Source organism: Enhydra lutris, unplaced genomic scaffold, assembly GCF_002288905.1.
Source record: "Enhydra lutris kenyoni isolate GAN:26980312 unplaced genomic scaffold, ASM228890v2 scaffoldscaffold16, whole genome shotgun sequence".
Classification (NCBI taxonomy): Eukaryota; Metazoa; Chordata; class Mammalia; order Carnivora; family Mustelidae; genus Enhydra; species Enhydra lutris.
This window is the reverse complement of record NW_019154100.1, coordinates 33,072,623-33,092,471: the sequence shown is the minus strand read 5'-3', so window position 1 is coordinate 33,092,471 and position 19,849 is coordinate 33,072,623. Positions and strand designations below refer to the sequence as shown.

At 42.5% G+C, this 19,849-nt stretch overlaps 1 protein-coding gene across 1 annotated transcript in view; it reads right to left on the bottom strand.

Annotated features, from left to right (window-relative positions):
- The window catches only part of LOC111147356 (BMP binding endothelial regulator), a 252,678-nt gene that overhangs the window by 68,711 nt on the left and 164,118 nt on the right, over positions 1 to 19,849 (bottom strand). Inside the window, exons 12-13 of the mRNA XM_022503357.1 lie at positions 16,499 to 16,828; positions 9,407 to 9,743 (exon numbers count right to left, since the gene is read on the bottom strand). Of these exons, the coding sequence (XP_022359065.1) occupies positions 9,407 to 9,743; positions 16,499 to 16,828 (667 nt within the window). The remainder of the gene's footprint in view (positions 1 to 9,406; positions 9,744 to 16,498; positions 16,829 to 19,849) is intronic.

The following is a 19,849-nucleotide window of genomic DNA, read 5'->3' as shown; positions in this document are numbered from 1 at the left end:
TATTATCTCAGTTTCTCTAGATCAGGAGTCCAGACAAGGACTCTGCTCAGCATCTCACAAGGATGTGATCAAGGTGCTGGCTGGGGCTGCTGCCTCATCTGGGCCTCAAATGGGCAAGGATGAGCTTCCAAGCTCATGTGGTTGTTGGCAGCATAACCAACACTTTTTTCTTCCCCTGACAAGTGTGTGTGTGTTTTTAATTACTTAATTTATTTTTAATTAAAGTATAGTTGACATACAATATTATATTAGTTTCAGGCTAATTCAGCACAGAATCAACATTTATAGACATTGCTAAGTGTTCACCATGATGGGTCTAGTTATCATCTGTCACCATACAAAGTTATGACAATATTACAGATTACATTACTTATGCTGTACTTTTCGTCTCCATGATTTATTTATCCCACTTTGGGATATTTACCTGAAGAAAACAAAAACAGTAATCCAAAAAGATATATGAAGCACTATTTACAAGAGCCAAGATACAGAAGCAACCTAAGTATCCATCAATAGATGAATAGATAAGGAAGTTACACCATCTATCTGTCCGTCTGTCTATCTATCTATCTATCTATCTATATAGATATGCAATGGAATATCAATCAACCATAAAAAAGAATGAAATCTTGCCATTTGTGACAACATGGTTGGACCTAGAAGGCATTATGCAAAGCAAAATAAGTCAGAGAAAGACAAATACCATACGGTTTCGCTTATATGTGGAATCTAAAAATCAAAACCAACCAACAAAATGAAACAGAGACAGACTACAAGATACACAAAACGAACTGGTGGTTGTAGAAGGGGAGAAGCTTGGGGGAAAGGTGGGATAGCGGAAGGGGATTAAGAGTTACAAACTCTGGGGCACCTGGGTGGCTCAGTGGGTTAAGCCTCTGCCTTCAGCTCAGGTCATGAGTTCAGGGTCCTGGGATCGAGTCCCACATCGGGCTCTCTGTTCTGCAGAGAGCCTGCTTCCTCCTCTCTCTCTCTCTCTCTGCTTGCCTCTGTGCCCACTTGTGAGCTCTCTCTGTCAAATAAATAAAATCTTAAAAAAAAAAAAACCTTAAAAAAAAAAGAGTTACAAACTCTCATCACTTTCTAAAAGTGTGAGTCAGGGCAGCCTCCTTTCTGTTCTTCACACTGGCCACAACCTTCCCGGCATCGGGGCCTGTACCCTTCCCCCTGCCCTGCCTGGGCTCCTCACCAGTCCTTCCCACCTGCCATGGACTCTACTCAAAGGAGAGCTCCTAGTGCAGCTTCTTCCTGTGACCTAATTCAACGTTGGCCTCCCCCAGCCCACCCGATCTCCTCCGTTCCTCCTCTCACGGTTGGCGGTGACCTTGTTTCTTATTTATAGTTGTCTGCCCACTCTAGGCTCTGGGTCCTCTGAGGGAAAAGCTTTGGTCTCTCTTGTTCAGTCCTGAATCGCCAACCTATAACAGTATCTGGCGCACAGCAGGTACTCTGCTGAAAGTTGTAAAAGGAAGAAATTAAATAACTGATGAAATCTTCTTCCAAACATCACGGCAGAGCAGAATATTTGAAAAAGCTGAATGGACAGCGAGAGACTCTGAGAGCAGACACAGACCGGGTGTCCGGTCAGGCTGGCTGCTCAGGCTCCACGGGGAGACCCCAAGGAGCCCCCTCATCTCTCAGTGCCCCCTTAGCTCAACAGGGAAATAAAGAAAACACTACCCACACCAGCCTTGCTCTCATGGATGGAGGAGGCCTTACACTCATAAACAATGAAACTATAAGGAAGCTCCAGCAGACTGCCTCTTGCTTCCTGAGAAGTAATCAAGACATCCCCAAGCAGCCAAGGGAGGTGCTACAAAATTATTAGTGTTTTACCTGTGGCAGTGACACTCATTCAAATGTGTTCAAAAGCCTCATTGAATTGCATCCCAGAATGTAATCTTCTGAGGAGAAACACTGCAGGATTCCAGGAAGTTTATGCGGAAAATAAACTCAAAGCTAAAATTAAAATCAAACTGAAATTAAATTTAACCTTGGGCCAGACAGGTTGTGCAGTGAAGAATTCACCTTGCCCAAAGTCTGGCTCTGGACTTTGGCTCCCAGGACGGTGATCTCTAGGCCCCTGGAAAGTCACGCTTGGTGGGAGTGTTGCTTTTTGCCTGGGGGCTTTGGATACAATGTCACTCTAACAATGTGATTTATGATGGAGGCTTTGGGCCACATCACAAAAGTCCCAACTTCCAGAGGAACTGGATACTAGAGGCATCAGCATGAGCTCTGGGAGGAGCTGGGGAGCAGAAGTCAGCCATGCGGGTAGCAGGTGGTAGGCCCAATAAAATCCTTGGACGCCAAAGGTTCACATGAACTTCCCTGATTGGAAACTCCCAGTGAAGAGTGAATGTTGCAGCACAGAGGCCAAGAGGCATTAATGCCAGTGCATGACTCCATAGGAAATGACAGCAGAGGCTCATGCTTGAATGAGAGTCTCCTAGACTCTGCCCTATGTCTGTTCTGATCTTAATCTGTAACCTTTTCCTGTAACAAACTATAACTGTGATTATAACAGCATTTGGTGAGTTCTGTTAGTCCTTCTAGCAAATTATTGACCCTGAAGGTGATTTGGGGAATACCTCCAAACTGGTGGGGTCTAAGGCGAGGGTTGTCTATTGGACCGTGCTCCCTCCACCTTCGTAGTTGGCCAGCTGTACAGTCGGCCCAAAGTCTCCTCAGCGGGCAACCTACCTGCTAAAATAGGTACTGTTTTCTTTACTTCTTCTTTAAAGGATACTGTTTCTCTTTTTGATATGAAAATTTAAACATGAGATGACTTTAGACTTGGATACACTGATGTCCCAAGCAACTCTGGACCTTTCTAAGTGTGCTCACATTTTTTTTTTTGTTTTTTGGTTTTTCCCCCCATTGGTCCCAAGAAAATTGGACTAACTAGGAAGGGCCTTTCTGAACTGAAATCCAGGCACTTTGAAGGCCACTGAAAATCTTTATTTGGGGTTATATTGGTGGAGCAAACAGGAAAGAATCTACCTGTGGCTGACCTGGAAAAGAACAGATGTAAGGTGGAGGAAAAACCACAACAAGGCTTAGGTTCCCACCTGTCAGAAGTCTCAGGTCCAGCAACAAGGCAGAAGGAGCGTGACTCCTCAGGGAGAAGACTGAGGGGTGCCAGGGCACAGGGTCAGCTGGCCACAGCAAGATCACCCCATTGGAGGTCAGTTGTTGTGCTTTCCTAAGAGGAGGCTAATTCAAAGTCCTAAGACCAACTGAGAGAGATGAACACAGAAATGTCTATGGATCAAAACACTGCACTAAGAAGATGGCGAGGGCAAATCCTAGCTGAGAGATTAAAGAGGAGCTGGGAGGTCCAAGTGGCTTTCTTTTTTTTAAAGATTTTATTTTATTTTATTTATTAGAGAGAGACAGAGATAGCAAAAGAGGCATGAGTGGGGAGGAGAGGGGGCAGCAGGCTCCCCACTAAGCAGAGAGCCCAATGTGGGGCTTGATCCCAGGACCCTGGAATCATGACCTGAGCTGCACGCAGATGCTAAACTGACTGAGCCACCCAGGCACCCCTCCAAGTGGCTTTCAATGAGTTGTGAGTAGGCAGAGGTAGTGGTGAGCTCCAGAGCCAGTCACAGCAATGGGTTCACACAGTAAGAAGGGCTGACAGTTGTTGGAGCATGGAAGGTGGACCAGAGGCCCTGCCTGCCCTGATCCATCTATTCCCTGATAGCACAGAGAAGCAAGCACACTCTGACTATAAGTGCGTAACTGAGTGTGGAAATAAAGACCTAAAATGGACTTGGAATTAAGGGAAGTAGAAATCATAGATCAGAGAGGATAAAAATGGGAGAGAGGCTAGCAAGGGAGCTGAGAAACATTTCCTTCCAGGGGTGACTTCCCAGGGTGATGCTGGGTGAAACATAAAAGGGTAGAAAAGACATCTCTCATTCCCCAGTGAACCTAAAAATCAATGCTCGAGAGCTGATGGCAGTGCAACAGAGTGTATGTTAAATAATGATAAACACAACCAGCATATCTAAGAAACCAAAGAAAGAACACTTATAGTGGCCTGGGATGAGACTTCAGCAGTACTTTCAGCTTAAATCAGTGTAGAAAATGAGGGCATCCAGGAAGGGAATGACATGGACCCAGAGGCAGGAATGTGCATTGTATATTTAGATACAGTGAAAGGAGCAGCCTAGGGCAGAAGTTAGAGGGAGAGAGAGAGAGAGAGAGAGCACGCACTAATGAGTAGGGAAAACGGTTTAAACTTTAAGGGTGGATTTGTAAGGGGTGATGGCTGATAGGTGGTATAACTGAGGTGTCTACTGCCACCTGCTGTCAGCATACCTTATTGACAGATTCAGAGTGACTAATCATCCTAAAAGCTTAGTGTGCCAAAAGAAAAATAAAAAGAAAGGCCTATAATGTCACACTTTAAAATGAATATCTCATTTGATTTAGGGTCCTAGTTCTAAAGGTAATTTGAGACAAGTTATTAAAAGAAGCAAACAGAAATGTTCCCAGCATGTTCTTCTCTGAAACAAGGGAAGATTGGGTTGATTTTAATTATAGAATTGCAGTTAGTTTTATATGACTTTTTCACACACAAACAGACACACGGAGACTGAACTTCTTGCCTGATCTCTTCTCTTGTTTTATAATAAATGATTAGTTTCCTTCATAGGAAAACACAAAGTGGGTCATCCCCAAAGTCTGTGATCTTCTCCTGGAAGGAAGCCACTGTCAGTCCCCGGACGCCAGTATATCCAGCACCATGGTGCGATAGAAGTTCCAGCGTTCTCCTGTGCTACTCCCACCTCCTACCTCCCAGTACCTCTGCAGGAAGGACACATCTGTGAATCCTCTGGCAATCCTTCAATTTCTTACAGCTGTACAAACCACGGCATGGAAAATAAAGAAAATTTCCTAGACTGGGACTCCCCAGACACTTTCCCAAACTGAACAAGTGAACAGAGTTTTTGCTCCGGTGAATTATACCCCATTAAGGAGAGCAGAGAGAGGAAAACGGTCCTGAGGCGACGGTGGTCTGTAAGTGCCTGGGCTTTGCTGCAGCTCACAGCCATTTTTCCTGACTTCTCTGAAATGTGGGCCTGCCCTGACTTCAGAGCCCTGCTGTATGGCAGGTTACACTATGTTGTAAATATTCTGTCTGGGCTTTGGGTCTGCATGAGGGAGAAAGCCCACTGCTGATGTTTCATAAGCAGCGATGAGGTCTTCTCTTTCCCCAGTTTGACCCACACAGCCCAGCCCGCCTCCTGGCTTCTCCCTGCCCAGGGCTACCTGAAGCTTCTCGTCAGTGTGGCCCAAGACAGCAAGTGGGGAGCAGATTTGATGCTGGTTGCCAAGGATTTTGAGGGAAACTTTGGGGTGCATTGGGCGGAGGGCGTCTGCCTATTCCTCCTGGATGTCTCGGCTAGCATCGGAACACGAATAGAGAGGGCAACATGAGGCCAGGAAAGTAAGGTGAACATGAGACATGAGAAGAGAGGCGTGAACATACTCGACATATTTCCCTCGGGAAGCCTGTGCATGAATCCAAATAGAATTCAAATGAATTCACATCAATTTTTCCACAGTACACTACCCCCCTAGCTACTAGGAATTTCTCTGTAACATACCAGTAAAGGAGAATGTAAAACATTATTAAAGGAAATTATCTAATTTAAAGACAATTAGCAACTCTAGGACTTAAGACACATTATCAACGCAGCCAGCTAAAATTTTTATGTGATTCATAATTAAATTATCTTGCACCTAAACATATTCAATTACTGAACTAAACCAAATTATGCTGATCACAAAGATTAAATTAGTATTTAATTAAATATCACATTTTTATGCCAAATGAGTCCATGATGGGTAGAACTGATTTGTGAAGAAAATCAGAAAAACCAAAAAAGTTTCCCAAAAGAGACAACAAAAATCCTGCTTTTCTTATTCATCTGCAAAGTTTTTGAAGTTTTTAGACAACAGACAGTTTACTATTTAAAATGTTGGACTAGACAAAAGACCAACAGAAGACAAGAGTTTTAAATCCTAGACATCTCAAAAGTCAACTCCTACTCAGAGAAATGAGAATTATGATTTTCACTTTATAAGAATAGCTATCTCATATTTATAATAGAATTTACCCTGTGGAATTTATCACATGAGTAACATTTCCTCAGAGAAATTATCTTCTTTGTTCTCTCCCTTCTCCATGTCACAAACACAGTGATGCTTGGAAGGCTGCCTTTGTAGCCATGTGACCTTATTCTTTGTCCTTACAGGAAATACTCATATTTCTTTAGAGGGTGAAGGGAAAATGCAAGGAATCAAATTCATACACAATTTATGTGTATGACTTTTCACGATATCAAGGCAAATCCTTGATTCATAAATAAGGTCACAGCTACAGTCGTGTCTATGTTTTCAGATTCATCTTAGAAATTCCACCAATGACATAAAATTTATGGGCAAAAATTTACATGGGTGAAATATCATATGATTTCTATTTTCTTCTTTATTCACTTTAATATTTGTCATACAACGAACAGATGTATTACTCTTATAAGACAAAACACACGTTTTTAAAAGGATCAAAATGGAGTCTTGTCTTCTACTATCACACTCAGTGTCACCAATGAGAAACAGCTCATTTTTAAATTGCTCCATGGATTTATCAGTGAGAATCTATCTAATCGATTCTTCATGATATGAGCAAGGGGAGTGATCACCAATCAGAAAGACAAGTGGCTGAGCTGAGGACGAGATTCTCTGGGGAAAGGAAGGGACACAGGACAAGAGCCACTGAGCCAGCACTGGCCGTCTCCCATGTACAACATGGCACTGTCCGTTTACCTCATTCCTTGGAGGAGCTACCCCACCAGGCAGTTACTGTCATACCCATTCCACAGGTGAAGAATCTGAACCTCAGCTGCCACCAGGGCCACACAGCTGGAGAGTGGCAGAGCTGAGATTAGGCCCAACTTGCTATCACCCAACACATTCTTTGTCCATTGCTTCCTAAAGCTTCTCTAAGATTTGGTCCTCCCAGGAGATCCCCTGGGAACAAAATTACCTTCCTATGTTGACTTTGTTCATTTTCTTTTTCCTCCCACGTGGATGCTTGAAAGAAAGGAAGAAACCCAAGATCTCCCTAACATTGGCCAGCCTCACTTGAAAAGGCACAAAATACACACTTTTTGGTTGGGGCATGAGATCATCAGCAGGCTGTGTGACAGGCAGGACTGTCCATCTCCACTCTCCTGAGCTCCCCTGCCTCTTCCGGGAAGGGGTGACTGGCCACAGAAGGGTGCTCTGCCACCAGCCCACGCACAGCTAACGTGAGCTCACCTGACACCACAACCAGTGCTCCAGTCCTCATCACAGAGATCCCGGGAGCATTCTCCTAAATGCCCCAGACTCTGCATATCAAGCCCCTAACACAAATAAGCAGCCCCACTGGGCTGCTGTGGCGGCGGCAGCAACTTCCAAGGGCGGAAGGCGAGCATCTGCATGTCCACCTCACCATTCCGCCTCTCTCTGTTCGTGTCTATGTCATTTCTCACGACTTCTGCCAAGGTGCTCATCAGATTCCTGTTTGCAGTCCAGGGATCATGAGAGGAAATAAATTGCCACAGGGAAAAGAAACAGAAATTTGCAAAAAGGGACTAATCTCTGCAGGCCTGCTCTCCAGTTCCTGTTTTCAACATACTCCTTCGAAATGGGATAAAAATCAAAGGTGTAGACTGTTGGGGCCCTGGGAGAAGCACAGCCTTTCCCATCTATGTTGGACAGAGAAGGGTCCAATTCAAACCCGCAAATGGGGCAGAGGAGCTTCCAAACAAGTCTTTATACTTGTTCACCATTTAATTTAATTAATAGAAGAAACTACAGCAGCCATCAATTAATCACAGAGCACTTGCTATGTACAGGCACTGGGCTGAGCACATACACTGACATTCATAATCTCACTACATTTGAATTACAACTCTCTAAGGTGGCTTCTTTTATTATTCCCACTTCACAGATAAGCAAACTGAGGTTTAGAGAGCTTAAATAATTATTCAAGGTTGTAAAGCTGGGCTGGATTTTTAGCCCCGGAAGACCACAAAGCTCTTAATTGCTATGCTCTACTGCTCCGCCTCAGACCTTCGAGTGATGGGTATTTAGATTCCAAATGAAGCCTGGTTTGTTTGTCCAGCTGTTTAACTCACTCCCAAGTCTTACATTAAAATCCTTCAATTTCAGTAGACAAGGGTGGGGTCGATCTGGGGGGTGGTACAGGAAGGAGGAAGAAGGGAACCCAGAGAATTCAAATTTATAACAGGAAAATGGCTTGAAAGAGCTAAACATAGGAGCTGGAGCCAAATGGTTTGGCAGATGCAGCCATGTTCAGGGGCGCGTGATGACAGGGACAGTCCTTTTTCCACTCCACTTTGAGCTGCCTTTATAGAATTTTATCTTTTATGTCCAAAGATCAAATAAAAAAAGATCACATTTAACGAGGACTAGGGGAAATAAACTGGTGGCAATTAAAGAGTAAAAATAACTTCTCTGTGGCTTCAGACCACAGGAGCTTTCTCATTTTAAGAGGCACAGGCAAATCACTTCAACAAGGCCTTTTGGGCTGTGTCGTCTCATGTTTCCTCCCACACCCGCGGTGGTTAAAGTTATAGACAGTCATAGCTCTTGAACCCATGGAATTGTGTAATAAATGGAAGTACAGCCAGGCCAGACTCATCAACTCACAAATGCAACCCTGCAGCATGGAAGAAAAAATTATGGAATCCATTTTCTCAATGAGAGACTTTCCTTCTTCCATCTTTGAGCCTTTTTCCTACTCTCCTCTGACTTTGGATGCAAAGTCTGAGAGTTGTCCAAGACCCAAGGGATTCTCATTTCACTGCCTTGTTTTCTACCTGCAGATTGGTTTGGGGCTAGACCTGAACAATTCCTCAGGCTTCAAATAACCAAGCTTACTCAAACGCCCAGAAGCAGCCAGAGTTATCTGTGATTCCCACCTCTGCTCTTTAGCCCTGTACCATTGCTGTGCAGACAGAAGTTGGGAAGCACTCCTCAACCTTAGAGTCAAGCCAACACCTAGAAAAATCACTAGCTTCCCAGTGAGCCTGTAGACAAAAAAAAAAAAAAACAAAAAAACAAAAAAAACCAGAATGACCTCTAGGAGATAACTCTGAAATACTCCCTGCAGTTTCTTAATTTGGTATATAATGTGGGACTGAGTCAAGATAAGATCTGTCTCCAACACAAGAAAGAAGTGTTTACCATGTGCCCTGGGTGCCCTTGTTTTGTATGCCAAGAAGTTTCATACACTCTGTTTCAAGGTTGAGTCAATCCTTGGTCTCTAACCAAAACCCATCCCCCAAAGCACTGTACCTACCGGTAGAAAGTGGCATAGTCCACAGCTGAGTGGCAGGTCTGAAACTCCCAGGATTTGAGTTTCTGGCATTCTCGATGAGCTCGGAGCTTTACCTTCACTGTCCCTTGACACAGTTCAGGCACTGGTTTTCTCTGAGGTCTGTTGCAGAACTCATTGGACTCTACTCTCCAGGATTCAGCAAAGTCATCCACATCAAACTTGAAGTTTCCATCTCCACCAATTAAATCATCACGCTTATGTCCATTATAGTTGCCACAAAGACCACAGAGCTTGCCCTTGAGATGGGGGGCAGCCATGACTTCAACAAAACTGTCTCCATCCCAGGATATTTCCAAACCTAGAGGAAAAGGAAAAGAAAAGAAGATCAACCACACTTAAATCCACCAATAATTCCCAAGCACATGTATCCTTACATAGTATGAATGACTAACCTCTAACAAGGAACAGTAAGGGTCTATCCAAATTCTTGGTTACTGTTTAATCTCACCATATTAAATGTTGTATTATAGTACATGAAACACTTTTGGAGGCTCAGAATTTTAAAACTGTATAAAGTTTGTCCTTAAATATGATACCTTACATACCCTTGTTTAACTTGTAGAGGATCACTCATTGACCATGCTCCTCTTAGGGCTATAGTTTTGACCTTTTCTATAGTAATTGTGTTGGACCAACTTGTGCTTTCATGTACCCAATGATAAGTAAAATGTGGAAATGGAAAGATAACAAAGATGATAATTTTTTTAAAGATTTTTTTTTATTTATTGAGAGAGAGGCAGTGAGAGAGAGCATGAGCGAAGAGAAGGTCAGAGGGAGAAGCAGACTCCCCGTGGAGCTGGGAGCCCAATGCGGGACTCGATCTCGGGACTCTGGTATCATGACCTGAGCCGAAGGCAGTCATCCAACCAACTGAGCCACCCAGGCATCCCAAAGATGATAATTTTTAATGTAATTTTTTTCTTAATCCAAAACCCCACATGTAATTATACTAAATGTCAAATACTAAGTTATCTGTTACAGTGAAATTATTAAAGTAATAAATATATAGCTTCTGAAAAGATCCCCTTCAAAGAAAAACACTGGTATAGAAATGTCTGAAATGAAAACATTTGCCTCCTCATCATTTTACAGACATCCCTGAGAGAAGGATAGTTGTTTAATCAACATTTCCTAGGGTTGAGGTGCTGTGGAACCCTTCCAACCTTCTCAGCCCTGAGCTTATCATACATAACCTTTAACATTTGAGGAGGCGCTGGAAGCTACTGGGCCATGGGGAGAAATTCTGCATGTGCTAGAAAGAATCAGCAGGACAAAACGACCTTGTTCACCAAGGAAATAGTCTTTGCTCCAGAAGGTAGAGAACATAGGCTCCTCTTGGTTTGCTGAACAGACCATCTAAAACATCAGAGGCTTTGTCTTTAAACATTCATTTTTTTTTTTCAGATAGGTGGCCCAAGACTTCAAGATCCATCATCCTATGACCCCACTGAATAGTGACATTTCTGTGTCACTTATAGGACAGCTAGGTTATCCTGTCATACATCAAAGATCAGTCTGACTAGAAGGTCAAGAAGAAATGCTCTCACGTACATCCTGATATTGTGTGTGTAGATGCTGGCCATTAGATAAAGGTGAGGACTTTATGAAAAGCATTTTCAGACTCAATCCAGAGCAAAAGACACACTCTCCTGGTCTGAGTTTTTCTTTATGTCTCAAATGTGTGTTGGAAGCTTTTCTTACTGCTTTCCTGATAATACCCTGGCAGTGCCTGAGTTTCCAGAGAATGGGTGAAGCAGGTACCAGTTCGATGCCACAAATACCAGGAGAACATCTACAACAACTTGTGTGTGCATTTCTGCCCTGGGACTTCACCTCATTCACTGTCACTGTCTCCTAAGAGTGACAAGCCAAAGGAAAATGTCCCTTTTTTAACAGAAAAAGAGAAAATCTTCCCACGTGTGTTTTTAAATCTTATCCTCTTGGGTTTCTAACAAACTCTAGTCTTTCATTTAGCCTGTTCTGAGCTTCTGGAAAGAGCAACATGACTTTCCTCCTAGAAGACCTTGCACTATTAGGCTGGTGAGAAAAATGTCAGAAGATGTTCAGAAGTTGGGGGATGAGGCAGTGATGGGAAAGTAGAAAGGGGTGGCGAAGGAGAGAATGAATCTTGTCTGGATGTAAAATTGGCATAAGACAAAATCAGAGTGATGTAAGATCGGTAAGAAATGCCCAGAAGTAGGATTCTAAAGCCAATATTCCTTAAGTCTGAACATGATCCAAGAGGAGAGAAGGCTAGCCAAATAGCATTCCTGTGAGTAGGCCACACAACTGCCACAAGAAAGAGTTACAAATCCACTTTAGGGAGTTACTCATAGAATAAACTAGTGGTCTAAAGCTGAGTTTCCCAAGAAATAAACAGAAAGGCCCATAAGGAAATCACTGCATGGTCAATGAAAGGAATGGAAGCATTCTTGGTCCAAGGCAAATGATAAAGAAGATTTCTTGGTTTGGAGAAGGAGCTGGATTCAGAAAAGCAATTAAATAGAGTTGGGTAAAGAAGCAAGAAAGGTCATAAGAAAATCTCTTTAGAGAGAGGTCAACCAAGAAACAGACTCTTAACTGTAGAGAACAAACTGATGGTTACCAGAGGAGAGGGGGTGGGGAGAGGGAGTTTAAATGGGTGATGGGGATTAGGGAGGGCACTGTGAGGAGCACTGAGTATTGTATGTAAGTGAGGAATCACTAAATACTACAATGGAAACTAACATTACACCGTATGTCAACGAACTGGAATTTAAATAGAAACTTGAAAGAAAAAAAAGTCTCTCTTAGGAGTAATTTGGTGAAGAGAATAGAGCAAGAGGACAAGGTGATCAGAGAAAAGACACACTGAGAACATCCACACACTGGACTGACCTCCTTGATGGATCTCTGTGAGACAATAGCGTCACCTCCGACAACCACAACTCTCTTATGAAGTGATTTATACTTCTTCATACCCCACCATCTAACACATTATCTGGTACATAGTATATACTCACTAAATGAATCAATTACCCTGTAAATTGACACAACGAATCTGCAAAGCCAAAGAAATTGTGAATTTCATGCTAGTCAAGACATTGAAATAACAATTTTGAAAAAAGACAAGCAAACTGTAATATGATTTGTAATACATTCTCTAAGGTATAGAAGAAACATGACCTCAGAAGCCTGTAGCCAGGCGGCTGCCCAGCAAGAGAAATGAGGGAAGAAAATCAATTCCATATAACATTCTAAGTTTAAGAGCATACTTCCAGAGACTTTCCATGTTGCAAAATTTTCCAAACTGCAAATCTCTTTCCTAGACAGTAGGCAAATACTATTCTTCCAAATGCCACTATGGTTGAGAATTTATATCCAAAGGAGTTCCAACATCATTATTGACAATGATATAACAAATTTGAGACTTTGGGCAACTGAGTTTGTCAGAAATCAACTCACGGCGAACAAGCCAATAATTACGTTCTTTTCAGGTAATGGACTGGTGGTCCATGCAGGTTTGGGAAGAGGAAGACCCACTGTTTTTGGTAAACTCTTTTCCAAACTCTTCTCAGTCATTCAAAAAAAGAAAAACAAACAAACAAACAAACAAAAAAACCCCACACATGGTCCCCACAGTAAGGGAATACTTGGCAATCCACTCTCTCTTCCTCTTCTTCTCTTTGTTTTTAAGAGGATTTTCAAGTGCCCAATACTAAGTTTCATATCATATAGGGATGACTTACCCAACTATAGATACCTTTGTCTATTGCTGTACCATGCACATATGTGTTTGTAGGACTGTCATTACCCTCTACATGAGTAAAAGCCATGCAAAGTAAAGTACAATAGTGACAGGCAAAATAATGAGTAGGTTGTAATTGAAAAAGTTGCTCTTCCAAGAGGTATTTTAAATAGGCATCTTATGAAATGAAAACATTGTGGTAGGGGCTGGGGTTAGCCCTTTCTACAGCTGGGATGAGTTTCCCCGTTCCTCTGCACGGGAAATTAGGTAGAAATAACTGGCAGAGTCAGAAGGCCAAGGCCAAAGCACATGTCCCATCTGGGGGTGTAAGCAGCAGCCACATTCTTTCCACTGCAGGAAGCACCTTCCAATTATCCCTTCTCACCAGTGAATGTTTTACCAACTTGTTTTTTACCCTTCAAATGTGTAGCCGGGCTCCAGACCACTAGTTTTTTGGGCGGGGAGAAGGAGGGAGAAGGAAGTTGTTGTTCTTTTGTTGTCATTTTTGTTTTGCTTTGTTTTGTTATTTTGTTGTTCTTGCTGCTTTTGCTGGTGTTTCCTTAAAAGACAGAGGAGGTACAAAATCCATAGACAAATCCATATGATGCTTTAAAATGGATGTTTTTTCTGTTCAGATTTTATACCAAAGGAAAAAAGAATAAGAAAAATATGTGTAGTCTCCAGGTTCATAAAGTACAGAACTCTACCAAAAGTAAAATAGAAAAACCCCACACTCCCACGTGTTAATGCCTTCGGGTGGATCTGACGTAACTCTCTCAGGTAGAGTTGATGAAGTGAACAGATGGCAGAAAGGAAATATTTTTAAATTATTCACTAACTGCCAAGAGTTGGGGTCGGAGCGTGATGGGGGTGAGCAGAGTTTTCCCCAGCTACTAAGCCTGCTCTGTGCCCTCTGTACCACCCCTGTTGTTATTAGGTAAGCAACTACAGCCTAATCCCACCACACAGCAAGCCACCTGCGCTCCTCTGCCAAACGATTCCCTCCTGAAGTGCTGAGTTCAGAAACCACAGGGGCAAAGAGTCATTCCTCCCCATTTCTCATCCTCCAGCTGCAGGCTTGATTTAAGCTGTTATTTCGAAGAAAGGACCCTTTGATCATACAAGTTTATGAAATTAAAAAGATAATCTATGGGAGAAGAACACTCCAAGGATATATTGTGATATTTTAAATGGACAATCAATAGGTGATAAAAAGAAATTATCCCTCAGGGGTACAAACTGAGATTGGTTTTGGGAGAAGACCTGTGTCCGGAAATGGAATCATTTCATTCCAAGGATAATCTCAAAGCAAGTTTAGAGCCCAGAGGAATACAGTTCTTCCCTAGGAGACAGAAAGTTTATGCTACGGGAAATTGTTCAGCTGGGTATTATGGGCATCGCATAACTTACTTGCATTGTGGGAAAAAAAGGAAAGGAAATTGTAAAATCGAGTTCAAGGCCGAGAAGAGTTAAATTCACTAATCTAATTATGGTGTTTATGATCTAGTATTATTTTCTTAGCAGCCTCAACCTTTCATTCATTTTTACGATGTGGAATCCTGACAAGAGGACACTTATTCCGTAAGGTTTTGCCAGCTATGGGCAGAACAGAATCGAAGCTCCTATACTGTTAGCAGACTTCCAGTGTCCAGGATCCCTTCGGAAGTTGGGCTGGGGTGGGCCAATAATTTCCATTTCGGTAGAATCCATTGTGTTCCTCTGGGATGCAAACAGATCAGCAAGGTCCTTCTAATTAGCGCTCTGTAATAATGAGTCATTTTGTACACAATTGACAGGGAGCCACAAACTGTTGCCCTCTTTAAAGAAATGAGCTAAGGCCGACATCTACAGAGTGACACATCATTTGAATAAAACAACAGGTGTCTGAATTCTCTGAAGAGGACTAATCCCTCTAAAATTGAATAAATAGAGCTCTTCACACCTGCCACTTTCAAAGTGAAGTTGGGAGTCCTTCTCCCTTTATAGAATGCTCCAATACATTAATATTTAACTTTTTCTCACCAAAACCATGTTATGCTCTCAATAAAAGCTCCCTGGGCTTTGCCTTGGCTTCCTGCCTTTGTTTAGCTAAGCTGGCATTCCATAAACTCGGATCAATTTGTCAAATGTATTTTGCCTTTAACTGAAATAATTAACAGTGTTCTGAAGGTATGGCAGAGAACAGTCTCTAGAGTTCCTCACAAGGGCCTGCTCTATCAAATCTTTCCCTTTTGGATCCTTATTATCTAAAGGAACTGGAATGTAATTGATGCTTTTACACTGTTACATTTTCATCAATATAAAAAGCAAGAAGTATGTTGATTTCCTCAAGTGTCATGCTGACAGAAATAGCATTCACCAGGAGAACATGCAGTTCAGTATCAAACTGACAAACAATATGGATTAACCAAAGGCAGTGCGGAAGGAATCAGACATGATATAACTGAAGGTGTAAATGAGCTGAATTCATTCTTTCGGGCGGATATCGAAGGGCAGAGTTCTGCTTCTAAGAAGCCTCTCTAGGTAGCTCACAAGAACGTGAGCTTTCACTGAGCCCCTAAGAGTAACCTCCTAGCAGCTACGAACAGTTTGGCCTAGAGGGGATGTGTCAGTCTATGGAGGGGAAATACAGAGTCCAGTAGGTGGCAGGCAACAGGGGATGCTAAGAAAGGGGTTGGCAGGCCGGTCCACGGACCCAAGGCTGGGGGAAGCACGCTCAGAGCTCTGAGCTCCTTAAGCTTCCTCCAGCAGAGCCAATGGTTCTAGCCATCCACTAACTCAACAAGCACCTTCCCCAGGGTCAAGAATGGACAGGATTGCTGGTCACTTGGCCATGTACACTCCTACCTGCACACCCACACATTTGTGGTTTAGGTTTGAGGACTCCCCACCTTCTGGGACAGATGCTCACTAAGAAAACAGTCTTTCTCACAGATGTGAAACTGCACATTACTGGCCGAGCTGGGAGAAACACTGACAATTCCAAGCTGGACATCAAGGGTCTACCATTGCAACAAAACACGGGAAAGAGAAGGTTATTTGGAGAGCACAAATGCTATTCTGGACGAGGAAGTCAGCAGATTGCAAGACTACTGTGAGTGGCACTGAACTGCAAGGCTCCACGGTGTGCAAATTTCTCCCGCTCTTTTGTGCCATCTTGGAGGTGGACCCTCGGAACCCAAGTGAGTGGGCATGAGGCCACACCTGCAGTCCCAACACTCGGCCGCCTCCGGGTTACCCTCCGCAGAAGAAGCAGACCTCTCAGGTGGTGTGGCTGTGCAGGCTGGTGAGGCAGAGGAGAGAGCCAGAAGGACACAGAAGCCCACCTGCTTTGGTCGTCACTTTCAAGAGGTAGCCATCCAGGTCGATGTGGAACTGCGGCGCCTGGCAGGGCAGCGAGATGCGCGAGCCGTTCCAGCGCACGGTCAGGTGCTGCTGGAGGCTGACGGTGCTGGCGCCCAGCACCAGGTCCACTGACTTGGTCCAAGAGAAGGAGCGGGTCCTGCGTGCATCGTTCTTCACCAGCACCTGAAAGGGCGAGGCAGGGGAGGAGCAGTCTTTTGTCAAAACGTACTGACACGTCCCCTGAAAGTTAAATGTCCGTCCGTCAAAAGTGTTGTAGTGGGGATCTCCGAATACCGTGCAAACGCCGGGCTCTGCGGATGAGTGAGAGACAAAAGCAGGTCATAAACCGAGTGCAGGATTCAAAAAGACATCAGAGGTCCCTGCGATATTAACCTGGATGGGGGCACGTGCCAGGTAAGGGAGGGCCTTAGCAGAGATGCACTAGTGGAAATCAACTTAAAACAAAAAACATGTTTGGTTGTTTTAAAAGTCTGTGCCAAACGTCCTAGGACAGGCAATACTTTGGCTGCTCTTATACTGAAAAGTTATTCATAACTCTTTCAAAGTTTTAAGCCATCTCTATTTTGGAGCCTTGATATGCCTCTATGGTCTTAACGGTTAGAGAAATGAAACTAAAATAATTTCACAAACAGAACTGGCCTTACTTCATAACCCATATAAACAAAACCAAAAATGAATAAAAGGCAACAACGTAAATGACAATACAGGAAAACAATAGTATTATTTCCATCGAACAGATATAAAAAATGTGGAAATATGGTATTCTCAGTGTTACTCATTTTTTTAAGGTATTATATTCAACACCATGTATTTACTAAGGACAAATAAATAGAATTGCCAAATAGACACATACCTAATACCATTAGGAAATAAAGTAGTGATAATGTCAATAGTCTCTATGTTTTTTACATGTTCTAGATTCCTATATTTTGGTCTGTTTATCAAAATCCAAGACTGGATAAAAATAAATCATAAAACCCATCATATAATAAATTTAAGAAATTCCAAAGCGTTCATCACTTCAAAGTACCATTCATTCAAATATTTGTAAAACCCAGGCAAAGTCTGACACTGGGAGCACCTCAAAGATTGTTATAGAAAATTAAATATTTCTTTTTTTTAAATTATATTCAGCAATGATTTGTTTTCCATGTAAATATATTTTATCTATTTTCGGGGAGGCATGAACAACCAGGAAATGAGGAATTCATTTAGATAAAGGAGCCCACATGATAAAAGAACTATAATTAAAAGATCAATTTCCAGTCATCACCAGCACAGGTTCAGAATATGAAACTATCCTATCAGCAACTGCTCAGAACATGTAAGAGAAGAATTAAAAGTTAACACAGAGGAAGGATGTGCCAACTGATCTGATAGGACCAGTGAGATACAAGGCAAACATGTGTTTTTAATTTCTAAAGTGTTTGGAGAATAATGTTGTTTTATGTTACGATATATTATGTCATTTTATATGTCAAGTACATTTGACTCCATATAAATCACATGTATTTGGAATTTAGTAAATTAATTACTTGTTTTAAGCTTTCCTTGTCAATATCTGATAAAGACTCAAAAAGATACAGTTTTTGGTGTGTAGGATAGTTTCAATGAGCAAATGCTTTAAGGAATATGCAAAGGCACTACCTGGGGTAAGAGAGTGGAAGAAATGGGAGGGGGAGAGAAGTTCTGAGAGCTTAGCCACAAAATTTATTTTGCCCTCCATTGCTGTTCCCTTCTTGTCCTTCTCTTGACTGTTTTTTCCTTGTGATTCCAATTATACTCAGTTTGTTAATTCACATGGGACCCCACCTCCAACTTTCTAATCTTATATCCACCCCCAACTAGGATTCCTCTCTATCTAACCACCCCATAATGTAAGTGCCAGGTCTTTCTCCATGTGATTGCTTTCAAGATTGTCCTATCACACATTTCCCTCACAGTCTAACAAAAGGAATCTTTCCCTGGCATGCAAATGGTATTTGTTTGGTTGACAAGGGGGTAAAGCAGTTCCTTGGGACACACTGAATGGCATCAGAAAAATTATAGTTCTGAGTTAATACTATAATGTGCCAGAAAAAGACTATTAACATGACCACCAGATGCACCAAATTCAAGAGAAGGGCTTTTTCAGAGTTCTTAACTCTGCATACTCAAGAAAATCCAAAATCTATCAAGGCTTTTGAGCTTTGAGCCTGAAACAGATGGACCTCAGCCCGGAAAGGGCAAGGAGCTGAGATACTCCTGAAGAAATCTCCTCTCAGCTGGGATCAGGAACAGAGAATGCCTACACCTTCTGCCCAAAGTCTGAAGTGGCAATCTTCCCCTTATACCGAGGATAATTCATGGCTTCTCCTGGTTTTCTGACAACTGCATCCAAATTTTCATTAACAAAACCAGTAATAGTTAGTGCTTACCAAGAATTCATTACCTCCCCTAGCACTGTTCTACAAGCCTACTGTTCCTGGATACATCATTAGAAAATGGATATTTTGACGGTCTTAAAATTAAACAAATAGCTAAGCACTTGGTAGTAAATCCATAAAATAAACTATTACCTAGTCATTGAAAAAGTGTATGAATAATGTTTGTGATTGAGGAAGCACTTATGACATATTAAGTGAAAAATAGGAAACAAAACTCTGCCTATAGGATAATCTTTTTTCAAGATTTATTTATCTATTTAAGAGAGAGAGCATGTGCAGAGGAAGAGGGAGAGAGAGATAATCTCTAGCCAACTCCCCGTTGAGCAGGGAGCCTGACACAGGACTCAATCTCACGACCCCAAGATCATGACCTGAGCCAAAACTGAGAGTTGGACCCTCAGCCAACTGAGCCACCCAGGCACTCCTGTCTATCAGATAATCTTAACTGTTTTAAAATAAATGCACAAATACACACCCCAAAATTGTCAATTTCTTGGTGGCAGAACCATGAGTGATTCTTTTTCTTCTTACTTTTGATTTTCTGTTGTTTTTGTTGTGGTGGTTTTGTTCTTAAGAGTCAAAATGTGAGGGGCGCCTGGGTGCTCAGTAGGTTAAGCCTCTGCCTTCGGCTCAGGTCATGATCTCAGGGTCCTGGGATCAAGCCCCACATCAGGTTCTCTGCTCAGTGGGGAGCCTGCTTCCCCCTCTCTCTGCCTGCCTCTCTGCCTACTTGTGATCTCTATCTGTCAAATAAATTTTAAAAAAAAAAAGGCCAGTTATATGACCAAGAAAATCCTCAAAGAAGCAAGAGAAAATACACTGCCTACAGTGGCCCTGGGGAAGCCTGAGCTTACTCATAGCTGGGCAGAAAGCAATGAGGGACAT